Source organism: Dermacentor variabilis, chromosome 4 (assembly GCF_050947875.1).
Source record: "Dermacentor variabilis isolate Ectoservices chromosome 4, ASM5094787v1, whole genome shotgun sequence".
NCBI lineage: Eukaryota > Metazoa > Arthropoda > Arachnida > Ixodida > Ixodidae > Dermacentor > Dermacentor variabilis.
Genome location: NC_134571.1, coordinates 130,212,255 through 130,235,748, shown reverse-complemented (window position 1 = coordinate 130,235,748; position 23,494 = coordinate 130,212,255). Strand labels below are relative to the sequence as shown.

Below are 23,494 nucleotides of genomic sequence, written 5' to 3'. Positions count from 1 at the left end.
CGTATTGCTTCTTATCTGGGAGACCTCTCTAGCTCAGGACGTGGCCTTTAGTCAGCACTGTATAAGCCTCACCAGTTCCAAGTACACTAAAGCCAATATTGTATCACACAATGCCTGATAGTTCCTCAAAGAGTCCTTCTCAACTAGCTTCCCTCGAGAAAGTGTAGCTCGCTAGTATAGTGCAGGATGTAGAAGTGTTAGGAAAGGTAAAGTACAGTGGTCATAGGTTAGTAAGGTCTAGGATTTGCCTCAAAAGTGAGAGAGACAGAGTAAAGCTAGTCAAGAAGAAACAATCCAGTCAAGACGCAGTAAGGGTAAAAGCAAACTAATTCAGGCTGGTGCTTGCAAACAAATATGCAGCCTTAGAACAGAGAAATGATGACATAGAGGTAATGGATGAAATCGTAGCTAGGCTGGCTTTAGAAGCAGCCATTGAAGTGGGAGGTAAGCTCTCCCAAGTAACGAAGGACCTAATAAAGAAACTACAAAGACTGAACTGTCCAACTCAAGAGCCAGTGGCGGCCTGTCTGGGTACAGAGATTATTAGCACCTTCTGCTGCGTTGCAGGTCTGACCGCCGCCTTGGCCAGGTGCTCCGCAGCTGCTGAGGACTGCGGGCCATGGGTTGGTTGAAGGAGTCATGAGGGAGGTAGTGGCTGAATACTGCACGAAGCAGGCCAGTTCCTGTTCTGGTGAAGGAGTGTTTTTGTTGAAGCTTACTGGGCTTTCTTAATTTGGTTGCACCTGGACTAGTATAGACCCACTGGCTATCGGAATTTTTTGCCGGTGTCAGGCGCCACTACAAGCCTGGAGATGTAACCACTTCTATAAAAAAAGGACCCTTTCACGGCTTCGAAGCATCATAGCGATTCGCAAGTGGGATGAAAATGACGGTATCAACTAGAAAAAGAGAAAGCCAGAATTAGTGGCAGAGTAGGTAAAGGTAACGCTACGGCCGTAATTAGCGACAATATAAGCGAGAGTTACGCCAGTTGCGCTATACTCCTGTAAAGGGTGCACCGCCGTAGATATAGTCATGTTGAGGCAAAGTTATCGTACGCCACACTTTTGGGAAATGGAGCGAATTCACTTGGAATAAGCAGAGCTCACGCGAGGCAACGGCACCTGGAAGATGGTTTCGGCAGTGCCAAAAAACGCCAGAAATAGTCACAGAGTAGGATAAATTAAAGGTACGGGCGTAATTAGCACCAATATAACCGAAAATTAAACACATTGCACAATAGACTGCACTATTTACGGCATTAGCCCACCTGTCCTCTGCCATAAAAAAGTCCAACCAAGTGTCGAAGCCAGAGAAAGCCGGGTCGACGTAATGCCTCGTGTATAAGATACGAAATGAGCCAGTAACGAACATGAAAAAGATAGACAAGGACACAGAACAACGAGATATAATCAATATGTAGTCATCGAGTAATATAAACCTCCATCTTACGTCATCCGTTTTCTTCTTTAGCTTCGACACTTGCTTGAGCCTTCTTTTCTTGTTTATTATTACCACATGAAGTCAATAGCCCATGAAGCCTGTAAAGGTGTAGCCGAAAAGCCCCCTTTTATAGAAAATGTAGAAATCATATAGAAAAGGAAAGTGAGTGTAGAAGAAACGACAACTCCTACTTGGGGCAAGTTATACTTTCGTCCACTTGCATTTGCCTTTGGTCACTTATTTCTGCGTTTCGACTTAATTCCTCCTGCATATTACGTAAAAACATTCTGTGTTAGCTACATGTGTTTGTTCATACCAGTGTTGTTATTTAATTTTTATTTAGACTCTCTCTTTCTGCATATGTTATGTAGCATGGTTTTCACATCTGTCGAAGCTTTTCCTTCGCATTGTTGTTCTGAAAGTTCGATGGTAGTGTAGTGTTCTTTTGCGTGTTCTTTTGCAACAAACATATCTTACATGGGATATCTATCGCGACAATTAAAAATTTAAAAAAAAACAGGAAGAAGACGCGACAATGCAAGCGTGCCCCGAGGTATACGAATATAGTTTTCTTCCTTCCTTTCTTTCGTTCTTGTTTATTTTCTTTTTTTTAAATGTCCCTTCCGGGTAGCATTTTAGAGATTAAACGCATGTTGTTCATTATTAAATAAACTGAAACTGCTGTCGTGATTAAGCTGGCAGTTATTACTGTCTATTTCTGTTGTTTGCATTCTCAAATTTCGCATTAGGGAGCGTCGTAATCATCGGTGAATTTTTCCCCTGTTAAACACCTAGGGGACGTCCGTCAAATGCAGCGCTCGGATACTGCACGTTCATGGGATTTGCACGCGAAGTTATTAATGCGAAAGTATTATATGCCTCATTATACAGAAATGCGGCGGCGTCATCGGCGGCGTGACCGATCGATGGTACCAAAAGCGCTCAGAGTAAAAAGACGTCAGAAATGCTCGGAGTGACGTCACATGTTCCAAGGAGGTTACTGAAAACAAAGTGAATTAATGGCTTTGAAGAGAAAAGTTGGTGCATTTTGGTCTGGGTGCGCGACGAGCACGCCTTCCCGACGCCACGGTGGCTACAAGGTTCTGGCTGACTAAAGGTTGTGGCCTAGTGCGTGCGCCATGCTCACGTGACCACGCAGCCAATGGGGTCACTTGCTTTTCGGATTTCGTCGGTATTGTGTCTACGTCGATGGACTCACGACGCCACGTCATGAGTGCATAAAACGAGCGCACACCGATTCAGCACAAAGAATTTTAATACATGTCGGAAGCATCAATCGAAAACATTTCACCTAAGTGACTATAATGCTTGCGCATTCCGACAGGTACGCAGTCTTAAGTGGCTCTGCCGCTTTTTTCTTCTTTTTTTTGTTACGGCCTATGCTGGTTTTAGGCGGTGGCTTAAATGTATTCTTTGGTGTTCACATTGTTTTGCAGCGGACATTCATTCGCGTCGGTGTGCAGCTTGACACCATGATGCAGCGGAATATTCCCAGCGGGCATTCGCAGCGCACGCATGCGCTACGCATGCATGCGCACGCACGCATGCACGCATGCGCACGCACGCATGCGCACGAATGCTACGCATCACATATCTCAAATATATGCAATGCATAGCATATAATGTTTTCCACGTTCAAGGAAGAGCATATGAAATGCGTTCAAACGAACGTGCGCGCACGTGCGGCATGGAAGTGCTCCGCGCAGTTTCCTTCTTCTAAACCTTCCACCTGGCACAGGTGAATTGTTCAAAAAATTCCATTTTTAAGGTCAATGCTATAAAAAATACACGAGGGACGATGTATTTATGAGCTGGATACGTTATAGCTTTGTGTTATAATTTGAGCGTATCGGAAAACATGCGTCTCGTTCTAGAAAACTAAAAGTACAAACCTCTGGAGGGCAGACTACTCATATATGTGGGCCAAAAAGGTCCGGGCGCGATGTCTTGAAACGTCTTTAATAGCATAAGTTAAAATTTCCTGTAAGCTAAAAGAGAGTGCCCTCTGGGAAACATACACACAGCCGCCTGACACGCCGACTCCTGGCACAAGTTCACAGATTATATTTCGAATGCGGATCCCATGCTTCAATCGTGACCGTGCCGATGCATTTTCGGAACCTTTCCCACTGAAACGTCGTTGCGAGTTCTACTGAACGCCTTCATTCGGATCTGAGACGTGTGGCTCTCTTTTTGACGACGGTCGGACTTGCAACCTGAGTATGCAACGGTCGCTACACAGTAAGCCGTTCTGACAAATGCTACTACATATACGAGGTACTTTTGGCTCCACCCGATATTTTAAGGAATAGCCGATGGTAGCAAACAATTCTAACCCTTCAACTAAATTACTCGATGAGGCGGGCAATATTTCTACGAGAAATCAATATGACGAATTTAATAATGAACATAAATGCATTAATTATATTCTGCACTTTCCTCACGCAAGTGCATTATAAATACACTTACGTGAGGAAAGTGTGATGAGTGCGTTTTAAATGCACTTACCACAAGTAACAATATTTTAATTTATAAAGGGAAAATCAGACATCCACAAGTTCATAACAATTGCTACAAAGGAAACCCATACGGATTCCTCGAAAGAAGAATTTTTCTTTATTAATTACTTCTCTCTACCTTGCAAGTTTCCGCAGAACTATTACGCCAATATTTTAATTTGTTACCTTAGGGCACTTATTAAAATTTACGAATTTTGCCGGTGAGTTCGCAAGAATCCACCTGAAACGAATTGTCGAGATATTAATTTTCATAGTGTACGCTGAAATACATTGGCGTTCTAGGTAATTTTGGGCTTCAATGCACAAAACATCGTTTTCATAAAGAAGTAAGTGGAACAACAGTAGATTTATCTACTGATGTTTCCAATATCTATCTATCTTACCCATATTTGAAAACCGGTGCGATATTTCAGAATTCGCTTCAATTCTATATGCATTGCAAAAGGATTAGCTGCAATTTCTAAAGTGCAAGTTGTGCTGTAAATTGATTGTAAAAAAAACGTAATTTGTGAAATTTTTTTATTACTTCATTACGCTTTTGATTGCTCGAGGAAGTAATGTCCGCATCACCGGTGTAATGTAGGCTATTAATTGTGCCATCTGCCATAGGTGATTTTCTTTAAAGATTTTGGTGCAGCTAAAGGAAACGCCCTTTGTTATCATGCAACAACATTAAATTGTTTCAGTGAGACCGAAAAAAAGTTTGCCTTCCTGCAATGGCCGCTGTCGGATATCGTAGTAATGACGTCTGTACGACACACACGAAATAACATTTATTGGCTGTTCTTAACAATCTAAATTGCGACCTCCCTTGTTCGTCCACAGAACTGTTTATATTGGAGTAAGCTGTTCGGACCTTATCAGGACATCCATCGGATATCCGCTAACGTCCCATAAAAGACTTGGACGTTCGGAACTTGTACGGATATCCGTCAGATATTGGTGTTTCATTGGGTAGATAGATAAAAAGGAAACAGATAGAGAAACAGAGCGCGCGCGCGCGCGCACTCTCTCTCTCTCTCGCTATCACTGCCGTTTACTGCGTCAAGGTTTGTTGTCTCCATATATTGCAACGACGGATTCGTAGCCCTCCGCTGCGACGTCTTGGGAAGTCGGTATTTCATAGCGATTATTTCTGAGAGTATTTATGATAAACCTGCGTGCTGCACGGAGCTTCATGCCGAATTACGATGGTGCCCCCTTCACGGTCTTGATGCCCGGCCGCGGCCCCCGCATTTCGATGGGCACGAAGTGCAAAAAAAAAAAAACGATTTTACACTGATTTAGGCGCACGCGAGAAAACGCCAGGTGATCGAAATTAATCCTGAGTTTCCCGTTATGGCGTCTGTCGTAGCGCACGTGCTGAGTTTGAATGTTAAAACCCTTAATTTGATTCGACGTTGAATAACGATGACGACAAAGTGCATTCATCGATTTTTGTGCCCAGTGCTCACACAGCCAAGGCCACCCGTTAGTAGCACTGCATTGTCAGCCCCTCTAAGCTATGTATCAGTTTCAGTTTTAGCTTATTGATGCCATTGAAATGTTTTACAGAAAAAGCAACTCTAGGAGGTCCCGTAGTCAAAGACTGGGGAGGGACCTCCTCGGGATACTGACGCGTACTGACGCAACGTTGCGAAGTCTGCTCGCAGAGGGCGCCACTCACCAGTGACGAGCACCTGCATCTCGTTCTTGTCCTCGACGCCGGCCCCGTTGCTCACAACGCACACGTACGTGGCGCTGTCCTGCACCGAGGCGCGCCGCAAGACTAGCGTGCCGCCGACGAACACGATGCCGGGCTCCCCGAGGGGCAGCAGCGGCCTGAGGCGGCTGCCGTGCTGGCGGTACCAGCGGTACGAGGGCTCCGGGTGTCCCTGGGCCTCGCATGGCACGAAGAGCGTCGAACCGTGTGGTCCTTCCACCTGGCGGCTCCAGTGGATCACCTTGGCTGGTATGCTTGAGTGGGGCTCTGCAGGAGTGAGTTGTAGTCGGTGATAAACAGGAGCTGGGAGTGGGACGTTGCGAGCTTAGCGAAGAAGGCTAAACTAGGAACGAATTACCGATCAAATGAACGAGCGATAAAATGCTAGAATGAATGAAATAAGAAAGAAAGAAAGAAAGAAAGAAAGAAAGAAAGAAAGAAAGAAAGAAAGAAAGAAAGAAAGAAAGAAAGAAAGAAAGAAAGAATCATTGTGTTTGCAGCCTTCGGGTCAGGCACAAAGCAAGAACTTAACGAACACGTTGGTAACAGCCATCGCAGAGCCATGACACACGCCTTCTGTGCAGAAAGTTGGCCATAGGAAGATATGAAGAAAATAAGGAGATGACAAAAATAAGATAGCACGTAATGAAGCCGAAAGCAAAGCTGCAACATCGAACACCGCACGACAGCGCGAACAGCAAAAGAAAAGAAAGAGAAAGACAATGTCCGCTACTAGCGCGAAATCGGGGAATTTGAAGGAAAAGCGAACTCGAATAAGTCACAGTACGAATACCAAAAGTGCACTGAAAAAGAAAAAGCATTGTTACAAACTGGAGGCCGAATCAGTTGCCCCTAAGGACAGAATGACGTGGTGAGCCTGGTGGCGTTGAGACGCAAGACCACTAGTAAACAGACGTTCATTAAGGGCGGTACACGGCACACCAAACGAACGGCGGTCCTTTAGAGACGACTTGCGCTACGCAAAGGCAGCAGGGTACTGCAACATCAGCATTGAGATAATAACATGGCCCCTCTTCGACTTCAGCCTTCCCAGACTGTAATGCCCCAGCTACTACGTTTGAGTGAGTGTTTTCTCGGTAAAGCGCTCTTTAATTATAAGTACACAAAGGCGGTTCTGTCAAAGTAGACGAATACCGCTGCGCAGCTGCATTCTGTATTCGCTCTCAGAGATATACGTGGCCTGAACATCTGGACTGTATAGCCTCGCCGACAGTTGTGTAAGGTATGGCAATAGCTGCAGCTCTGCAGAAACTAAAGGCTTTGCCTCCACAGAACGTGGTTCTCTTACGGGTTCAAATGCCGCATTGCAACAGGTCTACCGCGTGTACAGTTCATCACTTTCCCGCGCAAATCGCTATCTTTCGTGAAATAACTCGGCAACGAAGGCCTCATATTAAAGTTTCAGTAGAATTCCTCCCACATTTGCACTGCTGGCAATGAAAAACCTGATGCTCTTGCATACGCTGCACTCTATTATCCTTCCGAAGTCAAGGCCCCGAAGAGTAATCAAGTTTAAACAACTGACATTCGAAATTGCTTTGGGTCAGTTTCAGTTCCACCACATATGCTCCGGGTAACCAAGATATTTCATCGAATGAAAGCTTCACTTCTACATCGAATAAGGACAGGACCTGCAGCATCTTTATTTGAGAAGGGGCGTATCAATTCTCGAAACTGTAGGACTGTATGCGACGAGACAGGAGACACTGAACACTTTCTGTTGACGTGCCCAAAATTCCAAGATGAAAGGGCCGCTCTCCTGGAAAATCTGAAAAAAAAAAGGGGTGGGGGGCCTTCCGCATGCGTGCCTGCAACAACTTGTGTCCCCACAAGAAGGATCAATTATAGCCCGCAAAGAAACTTCACGTTTCCTTGTCGTATACTTATTTAGAGAAGCTACTTTGATGGATACGTATCTCGTGAAACACCGCCGTGATATTGAAAGAGACGCTCTGGCCGAGCAGTTGCCGGCCTTTGATCGCCAGGCTAAGCCCGGCTGCTGCTACTATACATCCTACCACCGCACTACACCACTACCAATCATGTTGAATGAATGAATGAATGAATGAATGAATGAATGAATGAATTGGACGTACCTGTGATGACTAGCTTTCCGGCCGTGATGCTGCTTACTGCGGCACCAGTGAGTGTGTCCTTGGTTTGGCATTGAAACGAATGGTGGCTGTCCTCGGGACCAGCTCGCCGCACGTGAAGTTCGCCCGTTCTGAAGGCCACGTACTTGGAGTTTTCATCTGCACGAAAGTCCGAGGAAGAGGGGCCCGAATCGTCCTGTCACGAAGGGAGGTCATGGGATTGCGCAGTATCGCGTGCGAAGGAATACAAGAAAGGAGTCACTGACAGGCGTCGAGTTCAGCGCACAACCTAAAAAAAAAAAAAGAAACTGGCGAGAAATTACACAAAGTGCCCTATAGATCTAAGCGGAACGAGCGTAGGATCAACAAGTGAGCTTTATTACACCAATACACCCCCGGCAGGACCATATAGTGCACGACCGAAGGTGAAAAACGTTAACAGGGGAACGATATCTAAATATATGAGACTTCTTCGGCAAACCTTTACCAATAAGGATTACCACTGCACGCGCGCGAAGCAATCGTTCAGTTACTGCAACTCCTTTTTTGCTGTTGCCACCGACAGACCAGTCAGACATTTTCTTTTTTTTTTTCTTTTTTTGCGATTGTTGCCGATAGCAAAGGCTTTCAAATTCGTTTTTTCTTCTGCCCTATATTCGTTGTTTTACTACCACCTACCGAAGGAGGCAACCGAATTAGAAGTGCCTGCTTTGTCTATTCTAGTTACACGCATCTAGTTCTGTATTCTAGTTGCACGCATCTTGCCTGTGGTCAACGAACATAACAGAAACAGCGCCGGGCCAATAAAGCACGGCGTATACTTTGTATTATGCAGGACAGGCATTATCTACAAGATATAGCTGTCTTATTGCTTCACGAGTTAATAGTGGGCTTTTGTCTTTTGACCCATTGCTACGAAAAGCAAAGCTAAAATAAAGTATTTATGATAATCACGTGTGACAGCAGTCTATAGACGCAGGACGTCACAACATTCAGTTCAAGGACGTTAACTATAATTTTCTTTCGCTCTTAACTGTCGTGTTCTTGACGGAAAACAGGGGCTATTACTAGTTAAAGTAAAACCTAACAATTCTAGTCTCCCAAATATATGCAACTTTACGCGTAATAATACAACGACCACTTTCTCCTTCGATGACGCGTTTTTAGTGTTACTACAATAAAAATGATCTCGTTGGAAGCAACCCGACAATCCTGCTAACATGCTTTCGCTTACAGTGGCTTAGCTTGTTTAATTGAACTCGTCAAATATAGCGGATTAAAAAGAAAAAGAAACAGTGGTGCATAGCAGAAGGATTTAAAAGTGGTTGAGTTTGAATCTGTTCATGCTTGGCCGGCGTATACATCAAACCAAAACAAGAGATAGAATATAGAACAAGCGCTGCCTGCAATATAGGGGATGTCGCGTGTGTGTCAACGTGCCACGCTAAGTTCATTTTTGTGGGATGCCGACTTCGTTTATAAGCAGCGCAAGATTTCCAGCGAATGTCGTATTAAGTGGCACAGCAATTCTAGCAGAGTAGGCAGAACGCCAGCGAAACATGCAGGAAAAGCCTCAAGGAAGCGCTGAAGCACGAATTGCTTTGCTGAGTGCCAGTCCCCCGTTTAATGGCAGCGCGCGCATCTTTCCAGTCGATAGAGCCGTTCTGCGTATTCAGTGCACAAGTGTTGCATTTTAGGGCAATATATGAGCACCGTAGTCAGCGCGTTTCGATACCATAAAATTGGGCCAAACCGTTGAGTGACGTGCCACCCACCGCCTATTCACACTAGCGCGGCGGTGGTGCTCCCACCTGTAGCTCGATCCCGCGGCGGATAACCTACTCCTATTCTGACAGTGCAGGCGACCATAACGAGTTGATGTTAATCGTCATCTCACCGAGCACTTTCAGGGCTGATGTCGTCGCGTCTTTTATGCGACCGTTTTTCGTTCACATCGTACTTCGCTTTCTTTTTAATGTATTCTCACTCGTATGATATGCTAAATAATTCTCTGCCCCGATTTTGTTGTCTCCAAGTGTCAACTCGTATTATATAAGCGTCTGGATCGCGCGCTTTCTTTAATGTATTGTTTTGCTCGGAGTCTCTTTCCAAGTTCAAGATAGAAATATGGGAAATTCCCCAACTTTACAATGCCGACGCCTTGATTTGAATGAGCTAGCGAGCTGTTTAGTTATTTCCACCTCGGAGGCCACGGTTGCATGCCACTTCATTAAAAAATTATTACCGTTTTGCGATCCAAATTTGCTTGTGTGTCAGTGAGACATCACTCATATGACTGATTCGTTCTCTCCTATTCTTTCTGAGGCCACCCGAAGTAGGTGCTAACGGTATGATACTTGCCTGGGATAGCTTGTACGGAGATGATGAACCCATCGCTGCGGATCCATGACGTGACGATGACGTATTCCCTGACATATTTGGGAACGTGACACCTCAGCACGCCGGTGTTCATGCGGATGACGAAATCATCGTAGACCCGTATGTCGTACGTCTGCTGCACCACTGCGATAAAGGAAAGCAAAACTCATGTTGATGCATTGCCCACTAACCACAATGACGTTTTTTTTTTTTAGGTAGAGGGGTAGAGGGGAGAGGGAGCAGCGGAGAGAGAGAAACAGAGTGGGAAAGGCAAGAAGGTTAAACAGAAGAGATTCTATACCTGCACTTGGAGAAGGACGAGGAAAAATGAAAGCCGGGAAGAATACCGAGTTGTTTACGAGCCTTCGAGTTGTTTACCAGACAACTAAAATGCGCTGGACGAGACTTGTTGCAGTGACCGCGTGTACTTGTGGCCTCTACCAGTCATGCGCCTCTTCTCACTCTTGCTTTCGTTCATTCCAAGTTATGTGGCTTCTCCAGCGCTCACCGAAGATTAGATGAGAGAGCAAACGTTTTTAATAAAAATCTTGTCAAGGCATACGGTGGTGTCCACTTGTTTCTAGAATCTAGAGGCAGAAGAGGAAGCGGTGTTTCGTCGACTTCAGGAAATGCGAAAGACAAATAAGAAATCGAAAAGTAGGGAGGGTGCTTCAGCGGCTTTGTGCAATTTATCTCCCTATATATCGTGTGTAGTGCGACAATATGTATGGAATATTACGAATGTAATAATAATGCAATAATATGATGGGTAAGCAAGAATCAGATGTATGCGTTAAGAGACAAAGCCGGCAATATCATTACTAATATGGATGAGATAGTTGAAGTGGCTGAGGAGTTCTATAGAGATTTATACAGTACCAGTGGCACCCAGGACGATACTGGAAGAGAAAAAAGTCTAGAGGAATTCGAAATCCCGAAGGTAACGCCGGAAGAAGTAAAGAAAGCCTTAGGAGATATGCAAAGGGGGAAGGTAGCTGGGGAGGATCAGGTAACAGCAGATTTGTTGAAGGATGGTGGACAGATTGTTCTAGAGAAACTGGCCACCCTGTATACGCAATGCCTCATGACCTCGAGCGTACCAGAATCTTGGAAGAACGCTAACATAATCCTAATCCATAAGAAAGGGGACGCCAAAGACTTGAAAAATTATAGACAGATCAGCTTACTGTCTGTTGCCTACAAAGTATTTACTAAGGTAATTGCAAATAGAATCAGGAACACCTTAGACTTCTGTCAACCAAAGGACCAGGCAGGATTCCGTAAAGGCTACTCAACAATAGACCATATTCACACTATCAATCAAGTGATAGAGAAATGTGCAGAATATAAGCAACCGTTATATATAGCTTTCATTGATTACGAGAAAGCGTTTGATTCAGTCGAAACCTCAGCAGTCATGGAGGCATTACGGAATCAGGGTGTAGATGAGCCATATGTAAAAATACTGGAAGATATCTATAGCGGCTCCACAGCCACCGTAGTCCTCCATAAAGCAAGCAACAAAATCCCAATAAAGAAAGGCGTCAGACAGGGAGATACGATATCTCCAATGCTATTCACAGCGTGTTTACAGGAGGTATTCAGAGACCTGGATTGGGAAGAATTGGGGATAAAAGTTAATGGAGAATACCTTAGTAACTTGCGATTTGCTGATGATATTGCCTTGCTTAGTAACTCAGGGGACCAATTGCAATGCATGCTCACTGACCTGGAGAGGCAAAGCAGAAGAGTGGGTCTAAAAATTAATCTGCAGAAAACTAAAGTAATGCTTAACAGTCTCGGGAGAGAACAGCAATTTACAATAGGCAGCGAGGCACTGGAAGTCGTAAGGGAATACATCTACTTAGGGCAGGTAGTGACGGCGGATCCGGATCATGAGACGGAAATAATCAGAAGAATAAGAATGGGCTGGAGTGCGTTTGGCAGGCATTCCCAAATCATGAACAGCAGGTTGCCGTTATCCCTCAAGAGAAAAGTATATAATAGCTGTGTCTTACCAGTACTCACCTACGGGGCAGAAACCTGGCGGCTTACGAAAAGGGTTCTACTCAAATTGAGGACGACACAACGAGCTATGGAAAGAAGAATGATAGGTGTAACGTTAAGGGATAAGAAAAGAGCAGATTGGGTGAGGGAACAAACGCGAGTTAATGACATCTTAATTGAAATCAAGAAAAAGAAATGGGCATGGGCAGGACATGTAATGAGGAGGGAAAATAACCGATGGTCATTAAGGGTTACGGACTGGATCCCAAGGGAAGGGAAGCGTAGCAGGGGGCGGCAGAAAGTTAGGTGGGCGGATGAGATTAAGAAGTTTGCAGGGACGGCATGGCCACAATTAGTACATGACCGGGGTTGTTGGAGAAGTAAGGGAGAGGCCTTTGCCCTGCAGTGGGCGTAACCAGGCTGATGGTGATGATGTGTAAGCTGCACTGATGCACTCCCGGTGGCCTCCCACGATGGTCCTGTGTACACATGTATCTGATAACTTCAAATTTTCGAATTTCGTGGTATTTGTTTCGCTGTGGCTTACGTTCTTCAAAATTGTTCTTTTTTTCATCTGACAATCTTCCAGCCTCCTAATTATTACCCGATCCCCAGAATGCGTGGTGCTATTTTGCAAAATAATCAATCGACCATCCGACCACTTCTCTACTCATTGCTGTCAATGCGAATATAGCAGTTTTCTTTTTTTTCTGTGTCCTTTTTTTATTCTGGAAAGCAAAAGTGACACGTGAGTGGCAAGGTCTTCTCTGTGTGAAAACAGCATAGCTAATACGGTAGCTTTCAATGCGCCGCACAAATTTGATATAACTTGCTGTGACCTCGCATCCTAAACTTGCGGCGTAACGCGTCAGACATTTGTCCTCACCTTCTGGGTTGCTCCTTAGAGTTTCCAGAGAGCAAATTGCGACTTGGAACCTCTGCCGCTCTGATCCTTCAGCAACGATGGAAACGATGGACGATTCGTGGATTTGTATGATATTATAGCTCATCGCTTCATACATTGTTGTAGCTTCGAACACTAGATGTATCTCTGCCTTCATTGGCCCAAAGTTCTAAGCAATCAATCCTATTTTTCCAAACGCAAAAGGCGATAAGACAATGCGCACAAGCACAACGACTACAAAAAAAATCTAGCATTTATAAAAGAATATTTCGTTGAAAGTAATCACTTCGGAAAGTTGTAAGCCGTTCGAAGCCAGAAACACGAAGTCTAGGCAAATCCATGTACTGCACCGTCGTTCCCACGTTGGCAGAACCGCCCTGCGCGCGCGCAGCTCCTACAGAAACCAGCACCATAGCTCCCTCTAGTTAATTGCAGTTTTTTCGTAGGAAGTGCTACGGGTTTCTCGACTGAGACAATGTCGAAGGCTAATGACATGCATGTGTTGTGCGCAGCGTTCGCTAGATGTGACAGCCATCATACATTGAGTAGAGTCACTAGATAAACAAGTGGCTCTAACACTAAGGCATATCACCCGCCTGGACGAAGTGTGCGTGCTCCGCGTGAGGGATGTAGCTCTCGCTAGGTGTCGTAAGAGTAGCTGCACACTCGACCGCGTGATACGGTTAAGCACAAAGGCTTCATCTGCAGCTCACTTACGTCACCTAAATTTTAGGCATTACCTTTTAGAATTCGAAATATCTAGGAGAAGCCAGGGCAGAATAGAAAAAACACAAGAAGTGGTTATTCGCTGTCTTGGACTTGTTGTTTCATGTGGCATTGAGTTGACATGTGAAGAAAAAAATTATTATGCATGAACAGCAAGGGCCTGTAAATACGCTCTCTTTTTCTGAACGCGTCTGTAGTAAAATGTTCGTTTCATTATACCTGGCATAATACGACGCACGACGATATTCACCTGCCCTGCCCCCCCCCCCACCCAACCTCCTCTCCCCTCCTCCCGCCCATCCTCCTCCCTGGTCAAGTGCTTGCTCCCGCGAGAAAAATTTCTGGCTACACCACAGTGCAGGTAGTCCAGCACCAGCGCCCAACGGGACTCCTTGACTTCTCGCGCCCTGTCCGATTAAGCGAGCACGAAATTTACACAGGAGTCATAATTCGCGAATCCAATGCATTGAAATAGCTAAATGCGCTCGAGCAAATGCGCGAAGGTGTCACAGATCACGAATGAATTCACCGAAGTGAAGAAACTGCGCATCCAAAGCTGCCCAGCGCATCAAAACGTGTGTCGGTTTATTCTACCACTAACTAGAACAGACGCATTTTCGGTGCACCACGAGAGGGCACTATCTCCAATTTTAATCCTGACGAAACTGTTCCATCGTCAGAAAAAATATGTATACTTGCACTGTCGCGCTTACATTCGCCATCAAAATAAAAGGGAACAGCGATTTTTTTTCCTTTTTTGAAGCAGCGATAACTGGTGGGGCATGTGTTTAAATTCAGAAACCTGATACATTGCAATAAGTTTCTCTGTTGAATTTTTAGTATCATTGAGCGCTTTTATGGAAGACATGTGTGTTTAGTCTCCTACGGGCGTTCGAAAAAAAGAATTAGGTGTTCGCTTTCGTACTGATGACGGCTGTTACGAGACACATAAATTTTACCGAAACGCCGCATGTCTGTGGAGTAAGACGCACTCACGCAAGTGCTCCTACTGCTTTTATGAAGACACACACAGTGATTCACAGCCTCTTAGTTTCCTTTTGGTCAATGTATTTTGCCGTTGCAAAGACATATTGGGTGGATATAAAATATCACTGCTTAGCACCTTCCCGAGGTTGCATCTATGAACTTATTTTTCCCAATTTATGCACTCAAAACAAATTGCAGCAAAGCTGGCATGCCTCTAGGGCGCGTTGAAACTCTGTCCTGCTTGAGGGCGTGACAAACTGCAAAGTTGGAAGAGATATTTAAAAATATTTGAGGCGCTTTTTCGTAATTATCTGGCCTCCAACGCCGAACCCGTTTTAACGCGATGGTGCCATTTATACGTATGGCGCACCACAGTTGTAGTTTACGAGGTTAAAGCTTCATGCATAAAGTATAACTATTACTAGAACTATAACTATTACTAGAAGGAACTGCGGCCCTATCGCCCCGCGGAGCTGCAAGCAGGGTGATTCATCCAACATGGCGGATAGTATACATGGATTTTCCTAAAACTTCGTCCTTTTGACTTCAAGCGGGTTTGCGAATTGGCAAACTCATTATGTTCAACAAAGTACGCGGTCATGAATAATTAAACAAACATTTACAAAGTTGTCTGATCGCAGGATTCGAACACGGCATCTCTAGAACACAAGCCTGACATTGAAACCATTATGCCACGGAGGCTTCTTTTTTTTTTTTTTTGCTCTTTTGCCGTGTTTGCAAGTTCACTTATTATCAAGACGTGAGTTCAGAGAACAGGCAGGTGAAAGGCATATGTAACGTCTACCAACCAGCATGATTGTAATCACATAAAGATCCTCTTAGGTTTGTCAAGAGTTCTAACCTCGACAACCATTCCGCCGGATATTCTTGTGCCTCTTGCACCTCCATATAGGGGTTTATACCTTCTCGAAAGTACATTCTCGCGGGTCATGCGTCTGGGTCACAGTAATATCCAGTCATTCTGGAGCGCCAGAGCATTTGAATGTTTTGGGGCCACTGATCCTGACTATCCGTTCCGCCTGCTCCAAGAGGCCCCTTTCGGCCCCTAGCCCCCGTCGGGCGAGAAGGAGCTCCCACGGCTCCCTACTGTAGCTAAGTATCTCAGGTGAGTTTGCTTTCTCTGGCCTTTCGTGCATTCCCAGAAACTTGTGGTATTGACAACCATACACCGCACCATGGACAAGCGCCGAAATGTTGTCTGGGATTCGTGTGGTGTTCGCTTTCCAAGTGGGGACAGATGTGTGTGTGTGTGCGCATTCTGTATGCGCGGGCTCCTTGTACCCCCCCCCCTCCCCCACCCACCCCCAGGGGGGCTGGGGGGGGGGGGGGGGGGTAAGAGGCAAGGGCTATGGTTCCCTGCTCGGATTATGAGTTCTCAAGCTAGGGATTATGCTCTCTTATTGCCTAGGATTCCTTCGTGTACTGGATACCATATTATTGCACGTTCTTTTGTCAGTATCTCAGTGAGGGGATGAGCGGCAAACATGCGTTGTGACTCTTCCCTCTACTGTAGTCGAGCGTTCCGCGTGTCCGAGTGTCCTCTTTGTGACCCGCTTTCATTTCTCGTGTTGAGCAAGGTCTGCAAAACGAATTACAATTAACCGAGTACGTCACCGCAGTCACTATATAGTAATGCCACTCAAACATGCCCACCGGTGAGGGATGAATTGGTAGCTATTCAAAATAAAGTGAATGGCTGTGTTCTGCGCGCCACTAACTCACACAATGATTTCATCTTCAGGTACAGTTACCTTTTCCTTTTCTTTTCTTTTCTAGAACTCCACAACACGGCAGCTCCAATTTCACGGATACAAGCATCGGGTTTTGCACCTTAAATTTTTAATTCGCAAGTGCTCTGCACTCGTTTACCGCTCTCATTCACGGGCCAGCGTATGAGGTCGCGCAAGCCCAAGGATACACGGCGTGCCAACGGGCGCGTGTTATATTGCGTGAAATTACTTTTTAGCGTGATTAATGCCCGAACACCGAGCTCGTTAATCATCTCGCAGCAGCCGTCGCCTCACTGTGCCGCCGAACGCCGCGGTCGCTGCCACAAACGTGCTGGTGACACGGTTCCGTGATCCTTGGACACGTCACTACGAGATTTCGCTAAGTTCTAATGAGCCAGTGACAGAAGCTCTGTTTGTGGAAAGGCACCTAGGAAAAAGTGATTCGGCAATTTGTACGCCGATGTGGCGCTCTCCTTCCCTTCTGTTATCGAACGTACTTTCAGTGCCTTAAGATCGTGCACGCTATCGCCTCGCTGCGATAAACAGTAAAATTGTTTGTTGGCATGCATGCGCTTGTTTCTGCTTGTGGTTGGCGTCAGGGTTCGTTTTCTTTTTTTTTTGCCTGCATGCATGCGTTTCCTCGATAGAACTTTCATTTACATTCCAATGCCTCAAGCTTTAAACTCGCGCTTTCAATCTGGGCAACCACTGCCCTCCCCCCCTCTCCCCTTCCTGTTTTTTTTTTTTTTTTAAATCTAATTCCAGTAAGTGCTTCAGCGCTCTATCGGCGCTCCGCAGTAATTACGACTATACTTAGGAGTCTGCGATGATCTCTAGCGAGCTAATAAAGTTTTACGCACTTTTCCCGCGATTAACCTATACCGCTTTTTTCCAATTAGGGCCCACATGGAGCAGTTCTATCTCGCTGGGGCCCAGGCCGCAATATGGGGTTACGTCGGCGCAATATCTCCTGGAGGTATAGTTTCGGGCTGGTTTTCAAACGCACTTACTTCATATTCAATATCAATCATGTTCATATCAATGAAGCCTCAAAAAGAATTTTTATTAAAAACAAAGAACTACCCTAACCCTTCGATAAGAGTTACATCGTTGTAATTAAAAATTTGCTGAAAGATAAAAGTGGGCCCGGCTTCTACGACGCATTTACTGGTCATGAAGCTTTGGCCGTGGCTTGATGCGTGGACAGTAACTGTCGCTACCTGTGTCTTCACAGTTCAAGAGACAAAACAATTTCTTTCGCTGCGATCGCACGCGTGCTCCGGTAAAATGTTATCTGATGCGCGAGTTCTTGCTTTCTTGTTTTGTTTCTATTACTCTGCAAGAGATATGAGCAGTAAACATCTGAAAGAAGCCACAGGTAAGATGTCCTACCGTACCAAAAAATCTCCAGAAAACTTGACACTAAATAGCGCATGTACGGGGGGGGGGGCGGGGGGGGGTCCTAAAAATCACCTGTTGTAGATACCATAATTCTAGTAGTCCCTGATCTGGAAAATTTAATCGCTACGTCAGGTGGGAACATTGTTTTGGGGCATTCTGTTTCGACATTCAGGTCCGGAACAAATTACCTGTAATGGCGCACACACTGTGTTCTTAAAGGGGCAGGGGCTTCTTAGTACATACGCTGGCACAGATTCGCAGGAAAATAGCGTAGTAGATAACTTTATAGACTTCAGCCCGCAGCGTATGGAGAACAGAGCGGGAACCTCAATAATGAGCGGTCGCATGTTCAGTTCCACACCAGACGAGTGTTGCGGAATTTTCTCCGCTGTGTATCGTTTGTTTGACTGCTCTCGGCCGACCCTTAACAAGTGAACGGTCGTCCTTTAGCTGAACTGTTAGACACGAATGAGATGGGCTCTATCTTAATAGTCGAATATGAGATAATACGAGACGTGCGGGGATTTGGGAGAACCGAAGGACCACTTTGTCTGGCCTAAGATATTCTCGATGGGGTCTGTTAGAATGTCTTGTGATTAAGATGTGTCTATTAAAATTCATTATGCCTCTACGCCCTTTATGAACATCTTCGGCGAGTTAAGCAATGGAACCCCCCTAACGAAAACTAATGGCGCGAGGCCGGACACAATACGCGATGGCAAAAACCAACTAATCAAGTGTAATAAGCGAAGTCTGTATAATTAAAATTTTCTCGCGCTCAAATTAGCCGCTGTCTCACTGTCCAGAACTTCCAACAATTGGCCAGCGTATTCTGCCTAAGAACATGTACGCGTATGATTTATGTTTTAAAGAATGGCGGAAACAGTCGACGAATTTTACCGCCATCGTGTTGCAGGATATCAAAATATAGAATCGAAGGGCAAACGAACTTTATAACTTGTCAATTAGGTGGCGGAAGAAGGCAAATAAATTGAGTATCTTTGGTAATAGCTAACGCATAAGGGGATAAATTTAGTACGAAAACAAAACATTACCGAGATGTTAGCTAAAGAAATACCTCTACCCAGACGTACGAACAAAATGCTATCCAAATGCGATTAAACACGCTGGCGGGATAACCACCGCAAAAAATTCGATGCGTGCTCCAGAATGATTTTGGTTACATTGCAAATGTACACAGGCGTACTCATCGTAACTGAGCTCTGGAACGCAAGCTCTACTATGATGTAAATTACTTCTCAACTGCTGAGCCTAGCCAAGCTTGCGCTTGCGCACCGATCTCGCTCGCGATATTTCAAACTCGAATAATCTAATTGCTCTGTTCTTTTCCAATTCGTTATATTTCTCGGAGAAAGGAGAGGGGGCAATGACCTCTACTGGCATGCCTAAATGGGAGAGGGGGAGGGCGCAAATCGAGTGCACAGCCATTAGTTCCATGTCCTATGAGCACCTTCGATGCATTTTGTTGAAGAGGGTGTCACAGAGTCTACCAGTTGTGCTTTGATCATCCGGCCTTGGTGAAAAGAATGTGCAGCTTTGACTTTACATACGTGAGGACAGGTTGTGTAAGCTATACAACGTTTAGCAATATTCATTTATCTATGCTTCTTTCCAGCCTCCGGAGTTTCAGCCTCCGCCTTGAAGAGCACGATGCAATATTTTTTTGTGGAGGCCGCTTTCCATTTTCAGAAATCTGTAACATTTTGTGCAGCTTGGTGCTTACGAGAGCTCTGAACGCAAACCGGCACATTTATGACCGCGCGGCAATCAAATTTTTTTGCGCGAAAGGAGAAAGCCTTTAGTGTCGTTTCTGTGCCCCAGTTTGTTTTATACTCACCAGCGCTTGTTCGCGGGTCAATTAAACTAAAGTCTGAACAAAATACACATTGCACGAAAGCCTAGTGCATAGCAATGTCTAAGTGTGATAAGCGATTGTAGAATAAATGACAAACATCGCATTCTATCGTGGCTTTTCTTTTCTCGTGGAATGTCCGCCAGATGTCCCTAGGTGAGAGAGAAACTTGACGAGACATGAGAGGGAGAGAGAGAGTTCACTGCAGAATAATTTGGGCCCTCTTAAGAAAAGCACTGCACACTACTACGTGCCTGTGTGATCGACAGGCATTCCATTGGAATGACGACATTGTAACGAGCCGCGTCCCTGAAGTTACGACGGTATGGCCACGCATTGCCGCGTGCGATGGTGCACGACTGTACTAACTGACACTGACTGTGTCAGTATGGCTTTACTTCATTCTAGTCTTTATTTAATCCGTACCAACCAACATTCGCGAATTTTCCTTGATGTTCATGAACCTGGGCCCGCTGTGCGATTTTACGAATGTAACCGAATGTTTTACGAAAAAAAAACTCAGTTCGTGAAAAAAAGTATTCGGGGCGTTGAAAGGTGGGTCGGTGCGAGATTGCAAAGAAAAAAAGATGCATGCAAGAAAGAAATTTTGATGACACTTGCACTGCCTTTTTTTTTTATTGAAATAAATATTAGGAGAGGTTGGCGCCTCTATGGTGGCACCGGCTACTCCTTATCACTTGGCAAAGGAAACAAATTTGCGTAATAAGGGAGAATAGCGACACAAAATATGGCACTCAGTAGAACACTGGATGAATAAAAAATATAAAGTCCAACAGTACATCAGTCGCAAAGTTATATAAAGTCAGATATTTTGTACAGCCAAAACACACAACACATGTAATGCACTGCAAGCACAGAACAGAATCATACATATTACGTAAAAGTTGCCATCACCACATAAACCAATTATGAACCACGAACAACATTTGTGTTACTCATTTAGCGTATTCGGATCATCTCATACCTAATATTTTCCCAAAATGGTGTCCTCTAAAAACTTTTTCAGAGCAAGAAGCGCTCTTTTTTGAAGGTCCGCAGTTGGCCATGGACCAAGTATCTTTTTTAGAGAGAATGGTCTTCTGTCTAACATCAACAAATTTGCTTGCAGTACCCTTCTTTGTGGATCGTATTTCGTGCACTTGAGGAGATGATGACGCACATCTTCGTCTGGATGGCCACAAGAACACTGCGGAATAGAGACACGTTTTATCCTGTACAAGAAGTGTTTTGTAAATGCAGTACCAATACGCAGGCGGTGTAGCAATGCTTCAAATTTTCTGTTGTCTCTTAGATTTTCCGGCATTTATAAGTTTATACATGGGTCTATCAAGTATAACTCCGAGTTTTTAGTTTGCTGATCAAACCAGGTAGTTTTGCTGAGGCGACAAGAAATCTGTCTCAGGAGCAGCCGGACTTCACTACGCAATAGAGGAAGATTGGTTGTCTCCGCGTTATTGTGCGCTCGATTCGCAGCTGCGTCCGCTGCAGTATTACCAGGAATATTGCAGTGCCCAGGTATCCACTGGAATGCAATTACGTGGTTCATTACGCTTGCTTTTGTAAGTTCTTTGAGTGTTTCATACAATAGCGAAGTGTTCAAAGAATTTTTCTTATTGCTCTGTAGTAATGTGAGAGCGGCTTGCGAATCGCTAAAGATAACCCATTTTTGCGAATGTTTTTCTAATGTTATGAAACGCAAAGCACATAGGATTGCAAACAGTTCTGCCATGGTGGAAGATGTTACATAAAGCACGCACGAACTTTCTGTCCTGCTAGTGTTGTCGAACTTTTAAATTGTAGGCAAGTAAACGGAATTCCTGGTCTGGATATAAGTTGACAGGATTCGTCAGCATGTTTCCGGAGTGCTTCGAGCTACGGCAAGGGCTCGGAAGGGATGGCTCTGGGTAACTGGACCACTAAAAGATCTGACAACCGACCATATTCTGGGAACTGGAGTAAACGGAGACAACGACGCGCAGTATTCTCGCCATCTTCTCGTACCTAACGTTTGTAAAAGTCTGCGCGAAGTTGACTGAACTTTCTGTGCCATATTGTAGTCATCCAGCTTTCCAGTGCGGCGGTAAGCCCGTTCTGCGCGTCTTCTAATTGCTCTTAGACATTCATATTCCCCGTCGACTGCAGCGTATTCATTTGGAACAATGACTTGTTTTGCGCAGATCTCGTAAGACTCACACAATATATTTGCAAAACTTTGAAAGCTCGGATTTTCACCCAATGAGTTACTTAAATGGTGACGAAAACTTTGCCAATTAGTATATTTTGAGTAGCGCCGGGTCCCCTCACTCCGTATGTGGCGATGTTTTACCAGGATCGGAAAATGATCAGTACCGTGCGTTTCTATGTCCGTTGACCATTGAACGCCATCAAGAAGGTCTTGTGAGCAGAGCGCAACATCTATATAGCTTGAGTAACGAAACCCCTGCAAGAACGTTGGAGAGCTGTCATTTAACACGATCAGATTACTTTTTTCTGCGACAGACTCAATGATGCTTCCACGGGAATCGTTATATTCACTGCCCCAGATGACGTTATGTGCGTTGAAATCCGCACAAACCAGTACATGTGAGTTTGCGATACCAAACACATTCACCAAGCTGTCAACTGATATTTTGATAGCACATTGTAGATAAAGACTGATCACTGTGACGCTTGCATTTCTAAAAGATATCTTGCATGCTACGAACTCCGGTATATTTAAATCGCTCGACTGTATTAGATAGGACGGCAGGTCCTTTCTCACGCATAACATCGCTCCACTACTTCCAACAATGCGCGATGGGCGAATAACATAGTTTGAAAGACGAAAGTCATCTGTTACACCTGCTTCCTGTATACATAAAACAGGAAAGTTATGTTGAGCTAGTAGTTTGCGAAAATCAGCTGACTTATTTCGAAGGCTATTAGCATTCCACTGAAATACGAAAACATTGCTGTAACGATTATTCATTGTATGCCTGCCTTGGAGCTGTTGGTGGTTGTGGAAGCACCAACGATTCTATAGAAAGCAGTGCTTTTACCTCTGGTAGGTTGTTTGCTTGTGAAATGGCACTTAGAATTGCACGCAGAGCTGTGAATATCATGGGCAGGATCATCTGTGCTACAGGTATAGACGCGTAATCACCAAACGGCGCTGAAGTTCCATGCGTGCTCGAAACAGGTCGCTGAAGAGTTGACTGAGATGGTCGCTGGGATGGCTGGTGTGGTTGAGGCGAATGCTGAGGCAGTCGCTCAGACGTTAGATGAGGTTGCTGTGTCAATGGCTGAGAGCGTTGCTGAGAAGGTCGGCGAATTTCACTCGAAGCCCGGGCAAGATGAGTAGCATTCTCTGAAGGTGGATCATGCCGCTCGCTCTCAGAACGTTGTCGACCTGAGTGTTTTAGAGCTGCAGAATAGCTTATATGGATCCCTTTCTCTTTTTCATTGCTAGGAGTTGGAGGCGCGCATCTTACAGCATCAAGGTTGGGTGGGGGCGCATTACGAGGAGGCAGCCTTCCGTATTTTAACTCATGTCTGCGTAACCTTGAGGCAGCTGTGCTCTGAGGGCACCCGGAGTAGGAAGCTGTATGGTTTCCACCACAGTTGGCACACTTTAGCTGACAGAAAGACTTGCACTCTGAATGGTTGT

The 23,494-nt window shown here is 45.0% G+C and overlaps 1 protein-coding gene across 1 annotated transcript in view; it reads right to left on the bottom strand.

Annotated features, from left to right (window-relative positions):
* The window catches only part of LOC142578338 (cell adhesion molecule Dscam1-like), a 170,749-nt gene that overhangs the window by 74,730 nt on the left and 72,525 nt on the right, over window positions 1-23,494 (bottom strand). Inside the window, exons 3-5 of the mRNA XM_075687735.1 lie at window positions 10,161-10,322; window positions 7,803-7,958; window positions 5,650-5,952 (exon numbers count right to left, since the gene is read on the bottom strand). Coding sequence (XP_075543850.1) covers window positions 5,650-5,952; window positions 7,803-7,958; window positions 10,161-10,322 — 621 coding nt within the window. The remainder of the gene's footprint in view (window positions 1-5,649; window positions 5,953-7,802; window positions 7,959-10,160; window positions 10,323-23,494) is intronic.